This window comes from Danio rerio, chromosome 21, assembly GCF_049306965.1.
Source record: "Danio rerio strain Tuebingen ecotype United States chromosome 21, GRCz12tu, whole genome shotgun sequence".
NCBI classification, from domain to species: domain Eukaryota; kingdom Metazoa; phylum Chordata; class Actinopteri; order Cypriniformes; family Danionidae; genus Danio; species Danio rerio.
In genome coordinates this window covers 48,183,658-48,196,229 of record NC_133196.1, presented here as the reverse complement: position 1 = coordinate 48,196,229, position 12,572 = coordinate 48,183,658, and the positions used below count along the sequence as shown (strand labels likewise).

The 12,572-nt window shown below is 42.1% G+C and overlaps 2 protein-coding genes across 5 annotated transcripts in view; one reads left to right on the top strand and one right to left on the bottom strand.

The window, feature by feature from the left end:
* Positions 1-12,572, bottom strand: part of gpr34l (G protein-coupled receptor 34 like) — a 219,521-nt gene that overhangs the window by 161,244 nt on the left and 45,705 nt on the right. The gene's annotated exons all lie outside the window — the stretch shown is intronic.
* The window catches only part of gabrb4 (gamma-aminobutyric acid type A receptor subunit beta4), a 110,294-nt gene that overhangs the window by 89,437 nt on the left and 8,285 nt on the right, over positions 1-12,572 (top strand). The window contains exons 6-9 of one of the 3 annotated variants that reach the window (XM_005173874.6): positions 3,142-3,279; positions 5,296-5,448; positions 10,306-10,562; positions 11,200-11,289. In XM_005173874.6, coding sequence (XP_005173931.1) covers positions 3,142-3,279; positions 5,296-5,448; positions 10,306-10,562; positions 11,200-11,289 — 638 coding nt within the window. Of the gene's footprint in view, positions 1-3,141; positions 3,280-5,295; positions 5,449-7,662; positions 10,076-10,124; positions 10,563-11,199; positions 11,290-12,572 lie in introns of those variants that run through there. The other 2 variants (XM_017353011.4, XM_073935536.1) reach the window with 2 other exon arrangements.

Genomic DNA, 12,572 nt, shown 5'->3' with positions numbered 1-12,572 from the left:
TCCTCTGAGAAAAGGATTGATGGTCGCTGTGGCGAGGGGGCGTGGCTGAGAGCCGTGGGAACGGGGTGAGGCCACCGCGTAAGTGGATACACCTGCGGTGCGCACCTCTCTTGGCTTCCTCTGCCATCGGTCCTCCTTTTATGGTCCAGAGCTAATTCCGTGGGATCCGAGGCAGGTGCGCACCGCAGGTGTATCCACTTACACGGTGGCCTCACCCCGTTCCCACGGCTCTCGGCCACGCCCCCTCGCCACAGTCACATAGCAACCTACAAAACACCCTCAAACCCATGCAGTAAAACTGACAAGCGTTGACCCGTGCGTGGTGATAAACAGGTTGAGAAACACTGACAAAGCTGACCAAAAATTGACAAATTTGTAATCTGTCCTCCACAAAAAAGCCCTGCAGCAATCTTCACACTAATTGATCGAGCATAACCAATAACATGCAAGTAGTAAATTGTAATAGCCTATTCTATGTTTTTCCCTAATACACCAGTGGGAATACTGATATTTTTGTCATTGAATTTCAAATATGGTCAATCTAAAAGCCAAAGGCTTATGTTTTTCAGTAACAAATGGCCTACTGATGTTTTGCATTTATACTACATTAGGCTATCATTCATTCATTCAATTTCTTTTCGGCTAAGTCCCTTTATTAATCCGGGGTCGCCACAGCGGAATGAACCGCCAACTTATCTGGCACATGTTTTACCTAGCGGATGCCCTTCTAGCTGCAACCCATCTCTAGGAAACATTAGGCTATTATTTGTGCATAAACGTATCTAGATATAGTAACAAACATACTGTAACATTTTTGTCATCATTACTGCAAACTTATATGAGCGAATTTATCATTAAATGTGGAGGGGGGCCTCACAATATTTTCCGGGGAAAAAGGGGGTCTCAGGAAAAAAAAGTTTGGGAACCACTGAACTAGGCGCAAAAATATGGTCTGTGCCCCAGCGCATAGTCTTACATGGTTGTGCTTATTCTCTTAATGAGTTCTGGGTGTGTTTTGAGCATAACGTGCATTAAACCAATCAGAGTCTCATCTCCCATTCCCTTTAAGAGTCAGTTGTGTCGCTCCATGGTGCATTTGCTATTTACATGGCGAGTTTGTAAGTGTAAAACCTGCTTCACTAGCGAGAAAACAGTTAAACAGAGCTTCTGCAGTGCGAGGATGAAGAACGAGCCTCCTCCATTCAGCCTCTTTCTCTTTACTTTTACTCTTTCCTCCTTTATTATAGTGGAGTAAGTAGACGGTGGAAACTCACTCCACTGAACACATCCATTAGCCCACATATTTAATTTAGTTTGTTAAGCACAACGATTTGTTTCAAAACTACTTCTAAATTCAGTTCTGATCTCCAGCAAAGTAATAAATGAGCAATAAAAACAAAGTGTGGTCAGAAAACGGAGTTATATCCAAATACACGTCCTGTTCTTACGCCCCATATGGGGATGCAGTTGTCTCCAAAACCCCACAAATCTAACCTAATTTTCATGAAAACCAATATAAATATGCATATAATAAATAAAACGGATAATAATAATAAAAAGCACCCCCCTCCCCCCCAGATGAAGAAGGCATGAAGGCAGTGGTTTTTACATTTATGAAGAAAACAATAATTTTTGACGGGCAACACAGTGGTGCAGTGGTACCACAGTCGCCTCACAGCAAGAAGGTCGCTGGTTCGAGCCCCAGCTGGGTCAGTTGGCATTTTTGTGTGGAGTTTGCATGTTCTCCCCGTGTTGGCGTGGGTTTCCGGGTGCTCTGGTTTCCCCCACAAACATGCGATATATAGGTATATGAGTGTGAATGGGTGTTTCCCAGCAATGGATTGCAGCTGGAAGGGCATCTGCTGTGTAAAACATATGCTGGATAAGTTGGCGGTTCATTCCGCTGTGGGGGGATATACATGGGGGCTAATAATTAGAAGGGCTAATCAATTGTCTTCCTAGCAACAAACATTTTTCACTTCATCTTGATAGATTGACACTAAGCGTTGATTACCACAATGCATCTATTTATTAAGTCAGAGGAATTGTTCATTGTTGGGTTGGCTGTACTATGTGTAAACCTAATCAACAGTGGCCCGTCCCCCATTGTGAACACATCAAACCGGACCACAGCAGTTTTTGCACTGGTCCGGCTCATCATTTTCACTCCTGCTTCTTATCTCTCTCACAATCCACACACACACACACACACACACACACACACACACACACACACACACACCTACTGTAAGCAAACGTGATCATTAAGGCCATTTAGAGCAATCGGCCACATCTGCAGTGCAGGCCGCTCTGTCTGTGCTGTCAGGAGTGATAAATGCTCCTCCAGGCCTCTGACACCCAGGGCTCGTGGCACAATTGACAGATGTGGGTAAGATTGAATGTGTTTGCCGCTTTATCAATGAGGTGCCCTGCTCTATCGATCGCTCAGTGGTGCCCTGTCCGTCACGGGTACATCGCAAAATAACCGGGTGCGTGTTCGGAATGATTACACCATGCGCATTGTTGTATTCTTATTGTTGTTTATCGCTTTGTGTGGATCAATGGGTCAGGGCTGACCTGCTGAGGCGTGGACACTTCTCAGATTTGCTTGTTTCAACATTATTTAACTTTCAGAACATTTTAAAGTATATGCCATTTAGTGACTAATCAAACTGTCCACGGGCTGAGCCATAAGAACTAATTCCTTTGTTTGAAAATCATTCTTATAACCATTACATTATGAAAATGCTGGGTTATTGTAACCCAACATATGGGTTGCAACAAACCAGAACTTCTTTAGAGAGTAGGTATCAGCACAGAAAGAGTCATGCTTAAATTGTGCATCTTTCATTCATTCATTCATTCTCATTTCGGTTTAGTTCCTTTATTAATCCAGGGTCTCCACAGCAGAATGAACCGCCAACTTATCCAGCATATGTTTTACACAGTGGATGCCCTTCCAGCCACAACCCAACATTGGGAAACACCCAAACACACTCATTCTCTCACACACACACACACACACACATTACGGACAATTTAGTTCATTGATTCCCCTATAGAGCATGTGTTTGGACTGTGGGGTAAACCGGAGCACCCGGCGTACACCGTGTAAACATTCATTATTCTGTTTCATTGCAGATGGGTACACCACAGATGATATTGTGTTCTTCTGGCAAGGAGGGGATAATGCCGTAACCGGTGTGGACAAACTGGAACTGCCTCAATTTTCCATTGTGGAGCTACGTCTTGTGTCCAGGGAAGTGAGGTTTACCACAGGTATGGTCAATTCAAATACTAAAAGGGACAGTATTTAAAACAACATGTCATTTTCACCACTAGAGGGTGTTTATTCACAACAAACAAAGACATAGTTGGATTATTAGCTTTGATTTATATGAAGCAAGTCAATGACTATAGAAAGCATACAAGCAAAACTAATTTGACAACTGTGACTGCTGAAATCAACTGCGAATTATTCTTTAAAGGGTCACGAAACACCAAAACACATGTGTTGAGCTGTTGACAGTCGTATATGTGTCCCACACTGCTAAAAACACTATTAGGACACCTATATTTCACTAAAAAGTGTAAATTGGTTGTTTTTGCGTTATTTCAAGCAAATTCGTACTTCCAGTTTGAACCAAATTTTTGAGGCTGCGTCACGGTCATGACATAATAGCGTGTATTCCAGCGTGCAGACTGGACGTCTGTGCCAGAGTGTGTCTTATTACGTCTTACAGTGTGTTGCATTAATGTATGAGTAAGGCTTGGTTCAAACCAATCAGCGCGCTCTATTGTGCAACTTCATTAATATTCATTACTGTCACAGTGTTTAGACGACAAAGACGGCACGTTGTGTTGGCAAAACAAGCGTGAAGTGTTGCTTTTATAGTTTGCTGCCGTTAAGTTTTGTTTTCATTTTCTCTCTGTGAGAGCTCAGCTGGAGTCACGTGTGGATTAACAGTGTACGCGACGCTCGACAACAATAACTTACGTGTCTAAGGAGGATTATTGTTTACCTGAGAGCTGTTCTCATCTGCAAACGCTGAGATCTGGATTCGCTTGTAGTCTCCTCTTAATAAAGACGCGGCTCTAGTTGCTGGTGATTGTCCTGTCTCTACAGATTTGGTAAGTGAGTGACCAGCGCTCTTTGTTTATTCAGTTCGTATTTTATTCGTATCGAAAAAACTATTGCACCGAGTGTAAACAAGTTAGCACTACAACCAAACTATAACCTTGTGTAGGATTTTTTGACCGGAATAACACACGCGGCTTTCTGCCGTGTGCATCTACAGTAAGTTTCTGGGAAATGCTGAGGTTTTTTTTTCTCTCATTCGCCGTGCGGTATCAAACATTGCATGAAAAATACACGCTTAGAGCAGTTCCTCGAATCAAATATCTCGTTTGTCGCGAGGGACATGAATGAATTCCCTGAATGAAAGAGCCAAACTGCAATTAAAGTCCACCATTTAATCATTTAGCAAATAATTCGACTACAGATGTCCATGTAAACACAGTCACCTTGTCCGCTTTGGTTGTGTGTTTTGACTGAAACTCGCGCGCGCCCAAATAGACACTCCCACACCAAGCCTCTTTTCTTCCTCCGACACTCCCCCCTAAACAGAGCTGGACACGCCCACTTTTCTGACTTTTTCCAAAATAGAGGTGTGAAAACACCCTGCTGAAACGAGGGCGTTTCATGGCCCTTTAACATCAGTAAATAGCCATGACAAGAATTTCAATAATCAATTCTGTGAATGAGTGTATTAAATCATACCACACCTGACATTTAGCAGCGGAGCTTTCAAACTGGCATAAGTGCAGGAGGACAGTCGTGGAAAGGAAAATGCGCCACTTACAGTTTTATTAATTTGCACACCAGATTTTACACATTAACTGAACTTATTTTTCAGTTACATATTTTTTTTTCGTCTTAAATACCCTGTATCTAGAGTCTAAATGGGGAAAAAAAAGACACTGCGGGCTTTTGTGACAATTCTCAGAGGGATGTAGACGCTGCCTGCTGAGAAGGGGCTTTCAGAAAAATCTGCCATGTTTGCGACTTTCTGCCATGTTTAATTGGAATGGAACTAGTCCCTGGGAAGGAATCCATTGCTTTGGGGAAATTAAACGCTCCGTCTGAACAAATGGGAAAATGACTATCTGTTGTCAAAGTGCAGACTATGACAATTGCAAATTGTAGATCTATTTTTCCTGCGCTTGCTCTTTTGTGTTTTCACTTGCATGTTGACATCTCTCTCTCTCTCTCTTTGGCTACTTGTGTCTCCCCAGGTTCATACCCTCGGCTGTCGTTGAGTTTCCGCATCAAGAGAAACATCGGCTACTTTATCCTGCAGACTTACATGCCCTCCATCCTGATCACAATCTTGTCCTGGGTCTCCTTCTGGATTAACTACGATGCCTCTGCGGCTCGGGTGGCCCTGGGTAACCTTTAGTGTTTTGTTCAAAAATCATACCATCTTTTTTTTACAGGAAGCAAATCCCACTGTGATTTCGAGCACTTGCGTGTGTGTGTCTGTGTGTGCGTGCAGAATACACACTGAATATCTTTTGCTCCAAATACTCTTCTTGTCAACCATGATTAAAGAACTGCCCTTTTTCATGACCATTGATGTGTCTCTTAAACAGTTATATACAGTTGAAGTCAGAATTATTAGCCCCCCTGAATTATTAGCCCCCCTTTAGTTTTTCCACAATTTCTGATTACAGTAATTTCTAAGTACATATTAGTTAAGGCCACTTAATATAAAGTGGGAACGAATAAGTGTATTTTATTTTTTTATATTAAGCTCTTGAAAGCAGCAGGACTGTGGGTGCACAATGTTATCGTCACTAAAACCCATCTCACCCTTACTTTCATCTGCAGGAAGAGCCAGTTCTGTCCTTTTCTTCTTTAAATTGGCATAGAACATGGTGGTGCTCGCTAATACACTGGTCCCTGTATTGATATCTATTCAATAGTAGTATTGCCATTAAAAGTAGATTTTATCCATAATGCAAATGCCATTAACACATGAATTATCAACATTAAACTCCTACCATTCATGTTGTTATTGTTACAACTTAAAAGTTCACAGCTGACCTTGCTAGCTGGCTAACCCATTGCAATATTGCATGTTCCGTTATTGCACAGTGTTGCCATTTGGTAACACACACACACATTTGATCGATTTACAAAAAACTAATTTGATTAAAAAAAAATGTTGAGTTGTGAATATTTCATCATAACTTACTGGAGGTGATGTTTCAGGTTTTTTTTTTTTGTGGATCTGACATAATTTGATCCTTTGTTTTATTGACGTTTACATTTGCATTCACCAGCTACTCACAATAAGCACCAGTCTGTCAGAAACTGTGCTATAGAAAAACACTGGATGTCATGTGACTTGACCAAAGCACATCATTGGCTACTCTAAGGTCTCCTCTTTCCAATAAAAAATGTACATGTTGGTCTTAAAGAAACAGTGGCAGGGAAATGAACATGAGTATCTTGTTACCATATGGTTACGCCGTGCAGTAGGTTAAATATTCTAGCTGAAATAAAACAAATAAGACTTTCTCCAGAGGAAAAAAAGATCTCGGAAATACTGTGAAAAAAAATCCTGAATCTGTTAAACATCATTTGGGAAATATTTGATAAAGAAATAAATATTCATGGGCGAGCCAATGCTACATAATAAATGTCAGCAGTTTGAAATGACTTGATTGCATTAGGTATCATTATGTGACGGATGCAGGTACAAAAACTGAAACATGATGGATAGAGTAACTTTATGAATATGCAGATCAACAATATCTAATATGCTTGGAAAAATCTGTCCGTAAGCATTCCTGTTCATCTCACTGACAGTTTTTTTTAGCTGACAAATACCTCTCTGGATGTACACATTTATTATTCACAGGTACAGGACTATGCATAACAGCTCTAAGCATTCCTTGACACACACACACACAAAACAAACTTTTTTCTCTGTGAACTGCATTTAAGTAAGGGAAAAAGTATATCTAGGTGGTTGTTATCGCAGAATAAAACCAGGCAGGCTTATTGTTGGTTTTGTTCTTAGAAAAAAAAAAACAACCGCCTGGATGTACTTTACTCCATTTATTAAACTGACACTGGCCAGAAAACGTAGATAGATAGAAAACACTGTAATAGTTTAGTTATTTCATTAAAGACTGACAGAAACAAAAATGGCTAAATGGAGCATACACTAACCTACATTTTATTAAACCACAAGATGGCGCCAAACAGTCAAAAAAAAAAGCATGTGTCTGTGAATGTGACCATATTCGCTGACAGTCAAGATGATTCGAAGTACCAGGATGAGCTGGTGTTATTAATTTTAGTGGTTGCTATCTGGGAATAACATACCTTGGAATGTTGTGATTGACCAATCACAATCCAGTATTCCAGACAGCTGTGTAACAAAATTCTTTAACCCAGAGAAGGTTATTGATTATTTCACTTATTCCTAGGTCATTTGCCATGGTGTAGACCAGTGTTTCCCAACCCTGTTCCCGAAGGCACGCCAACAGTACACATTTCAACATCCTTCTAATCAAACACACCTGAATCAACTCATCAGAACAAAACAAGAGACTCCAAAACCTGAAACGAACGGGTCAGATAAGAGAGACATCCAAAATATGCACAGTCGGTGTGCCTGCAGGAACAGGGTTGGGAAACACTGGTATATGCATATTAAAACTAGCAACACTCTTTGCAGTGCAGTATTTGACCAAATTGGTGTCAGTTATACAATGTTCAATCAGGTTAGAAAGAGTGTGCACTCGAGAGAGATAATGATTGTGCATCTAAACGGCACGGGCATATCTAATAGCTTGTAGTAACATGCGTTAGCTACCTCTTTGCAAATATTTTTGAGCATATTTGCAAGTAGAATGATCATCAGTTCCCTGATTAGGGTAACATTAGCATCCTCAAGGTCATACAGAGGATTGAAGCCTCCTGGAACTACGTTACAGTGGTTACTACTATTGTTTGAAAGTAGCGCATTTATTTCAAACTGTAATGAAAAAACGGCTAGAACTGCCAAATGATTTTATTGCACGCTTTTCAATTTACTATGTATGGTTGCGTTCACACCAGACGTGGATCAAGTGCCAATCGCGAGTGATTTAGGGTGCTTTCACACTTGGTTCATTTGCCTGGACCGTACCCAAGTTCGATTGTCTCCCCGTGCCACCTCCTCGGTTGGTTTGTGTTCACACTTGTCTTTTTTCCTTCTGAGCCCTGGTACGCTTGCGTCATCGAGCTGCTGTTTTGTTTGCGGCCGTTGCTAGGTGACGGTCACTAAAGCAAGCGCCGAAATGGAAAGACATCCGCACATCGCGGTCATTCTGCTTTAACTGAAGCTTTTGGTTTTGGACATCCAGAAAGCAACTCGCGTCCATCTGCCGCAAAAATTTTAGAAACATTCAGAACATCACACAGCGTCTGCAGAAGCTGTTTTTGGAGAAGACAAGCAGACATCACAGTGTATCACTGTGTTTGCCCTGGCTCAGTCCTGCACGTGTCACCGAGGTACGAAACGTGATACACACACACACACACACACACACAAACACAAACATGAACGAATGTTATGAAAACGATAGTTTGTTGTACAGTTGACAGTGCACTTCCGTTATTTGGTACCATTGCATTCACATCAGAAGTGAACCGTACCAGAGTTTGCATGAACCATACCCCAGACCACCTCTTTCAGGCGGACTCGGGTACGGTTCACAGGTGCACACCCGAGTTCAGAAGACACGTTCACACTAGCTAAACGTACCATACTATGACGTCAAACGAACTCAGGTGCGGACCAATAGTGCTAGTGTGAAAGCACCCTTACATGGTAAGTCAACGCAAAGAAGCAAAAGACATCCTGCGGCACCTGAGTTGAGCGTTTTGCGTATATCGCTCTAGTCGGAAAATCTGACCTTCAGTTGACTTTTGCATCACATTAACCAATCAGGATCTTTCTCTTATAGGAGAGTGATTATAAGTAGTGTCTATTGTTGGTGTCGTGTAGGGAAATCCTCTTGCCGACACCAGACAACTGGTTATGACACTGGACTCAGCTCAGTCCGAAGCCCCCCTGATAGCCTCCATCATCCAGGTATGGTTTCAGGAGGAGACAATGAGCTGGGTTCACCTCAGAAATCAGGATCTAGTAAACTCAGACATGGCACCGAAGGAATCTATGTTGTTTTTCAGCTTTCATAAAGCACAGCTTTGATACATAGTTCTCAATAAAAACCATGTTAGCCTTTTAGCATCAAAGCTAGAGTCACCAGGCAGACAGAAACCCTGCCCATGATGCAAATCCACATCTACTGAAGTGAATCCGATGAGCGAATAAAGCGAACTGGACACGCATATTGTTTATGCGTCTGTTTGCGTACGATTTATATGTGCATGCATACAGCATTTTCCAGTACTGGGTTGCGTCTGGAAGGGCATCCGCTGTGTAAAAACTATGCTGGCATAGTTTGGGTTCATTCCACTGTGGCGACCCCTGATAAATAAGGAACTAAGCTGGAGGAAAAATAATGAATTAAATAAGTGAATCACGTGATTATGATTGCTTGCAGCTTGTCCTGCATTATCCAATTTGTGATTGACCAATCAGATGATTCCTAAGCCACTATAAATACCCTCAGTTCCATATAACAGCCATCTTCATTTTGAAGAATCCCCCCTTCCACCCCTACTCCTCCTCCTTTCTTAGACTGGTGCCATGGTGACCCAGTGGTTAGCACTGTTGCCTCACAGCAAGAACGTCACTGGTTCTAGCCCTTACCAAGCCAGTCGATGTTTCTGTACGGAGTTTACACGTTCTCCCCATGGTTATGTGGGTTTCCCCCGGGTTCCCCAGTTTCCTGTCTAAAAACATGCGACTTAAGTTAATTGACTAATCCAAATCGGCACCATAGACATGCTCCTAATAAGTAGTTATCTCTTAAGAGCGATCACTATCTGTTCATTAGCCACTACAGCAGGGGAGTTCTCTAGATCTAGCTGAGCTCAAACTCCCCTCTCGCCTTGCAAACAGGAGGGAGCCCCGGGCTTGAGGATCTTATGAGCTCAGTGCTTTCTCCTGGGACAGCATGCCTAACAAGCTTTATAATCGATCATCAGCTGTCTGATGTCTGAACTCTTGAATTAATAAGATGTTTTTTAAGGGTCTTTGCACAACATCTCTTAAAGTCTACCAAGTCATGTGACATTTTCAATGGTTCAAATAATTAGCCTGATTTTTTTTTCCGCAGGTGTAACTACGGTGCTCACAATGACAACCATCAACACCCACCTGAGGGAGACCCTCCCAAAGATCCCCTATGTGAAAGCCATCGATGTCTACCTCATGGGCTGCTTCGTCTTTGTTTTCCTGGCCCTGCTCGAATATGCCTTTGTAAACTACGTGTTCTTTGGACGGGGACCGCAGCAGCAGAAAAAGATCAACGAAAGGCTAAACAAAGCCAACAACGAGCGTCCCCGCTACGAAGAGAAGCGTCTGAGGGAACAGGTACGCAGGATCTCTCGTAAACCGTTTATAACAGTCGACTCTTGTGCTAATTAAAATTGCATTGAATTGAATTTAATAAGCATCGACAATGTTCATGCATGTCCAAATTAATTTGAATTCGCTAAGTCTGTAAACAGAACAACTTTTGCCTGAATGAATCGCTTCACATCACTGCTAAAAACGAACATTCAATAGCCCATTAACCATCACTTTACTTAATCACTGACGTATTTCATTTGATTGAAGCTGCATTTCATTATTTAGAGGGGTTCCTCTTGCTGGGAATGTTACAAATTACATTGTCATTATCTTATTAGAATGTAGTCTGCTTTTTTGCCGCAGGCTTCTCTTCAATCCAAGCGCAGTAATGTACGATTCACTTCTTCCACCTAAAAAAAAAAAGTGTCAGCCATTTTCATACTTGACAACTGTGTGGACCAAACTCGGATGGTAAAACAGAGTAACGAGAGTTTGATTGAATTAAAGCATTTGTGTCTGTCTTTTATGCCCGTTCTTTCTTGTTCACCCTGGTGTTTATGCACTCTTGTATTCTTCGAAAGTTGTTGCTTGATTGTCAGAGTTTATATATGGGCGTTTTAATGTTCTCTTCATTTTTTTTTTTCTTTCACATCGCAAGGACTCCATTTCAGCGCCGTTTCAAAGCAACACCCTCAGGTCATACACACAGCGAAGAAATCTGTATCTCGAGGAACAAAGAAAAGTCGGGGTACTTGCATTTAGAAATCTAAAGGAGTGGAGACTTAGACTGAGAGCTTGATAACATGTTGGGTAACACTTCACTTGAAGGGGTGTTCATAAGACTGTCAACCTTATTAACATGACATGAATGTCAAGATTTTATGCATGCTTATGAATGATGTCATTAGCACTGTTATGCCATTTGTGAAGTAAATATGACAATGTTTGAGATTAAATTATCAAAACTAGTCATAAATCTGTCATTATTAGCCGTTATTTTCAACCCAAGCTCATTCTGAAAACGTAGTCCCGCGGACGTTTCTGGAGACAGCGGAATACGTCCCGGGGGGTACGTACGACTGTGTTTATTTTTTTCAAGCGAACGCTGCGGGGCGGTGTGACGCTGTTCCCTTTCGCGCTTGCCTTACCTCCTTGTGGAGGGCTTCCCCGCTGCAACCCGTTTGTCAAATCAGCTCAGCGTGTACGTCGGCAGGCTCGAGATGCAGAGACCACGGCGACTGGTTTCGAGTCCTGGCAAGAGCAGTTCCAGCAATCAGGTAAGACGAAAACAGAATCCCAAAAATTAAGTGAATGAGTTTCGTAACAGGGTGAGAACGCGGCGAAATCCGAAAACGCGGTAGAATAAAAAAAATTTAAAAATCAGGGCTTTTATTTTTTGGACGTCTTTTGTAAACTGTTGCTCGGGTTTAGGGAAGCGAGCGGGCGGGCGGGTCGATCGGTAAAATTGGTTGGGTTCAGGGAAGGAGGAGGGCGAGTCGGCCGATTGGCCGGTCCCGCAGTCAATCATCCGGTCAGTCGGACAGCGGCCTCCGACGGGTTCACGCGAGAACAGCGTGGGCGCGAACCGCGCTCCCGAGAGGCGTCTGAGGTGTGAAATAGCGCGCAACAGCGGCCTCTCGCGAATTCGCGAAAACAAAAACTGCAGCCGTAAGTACCCGCCGGGACGTATTCCGCGGTCTCCAGAAACGTCCGCAGGACTACGTTTCCACAATGAGCCTGGGTTGGTTATTTTTTATTAAAAGTGTCAATACTCTTAAAAAACTTTAAAACTGTTATAAATATTTAATTAATGACATTTTAAATGAAAAGTTCAGGTTGTTTTACTTTAGTTAAGGTCAAGACAAATATTAAAGATGCTGTTTTATGATTCATGAGTCAATTACAATAGCCTCTTAACAATCATGTTTATGCCAGGTTTATGACAAGTCTTGATAATGTCAAGTCATCATGACAAATACATCCCCGACGATCTCACCTTTGCATATAACTGAGCTAATGACCCTTATTGAG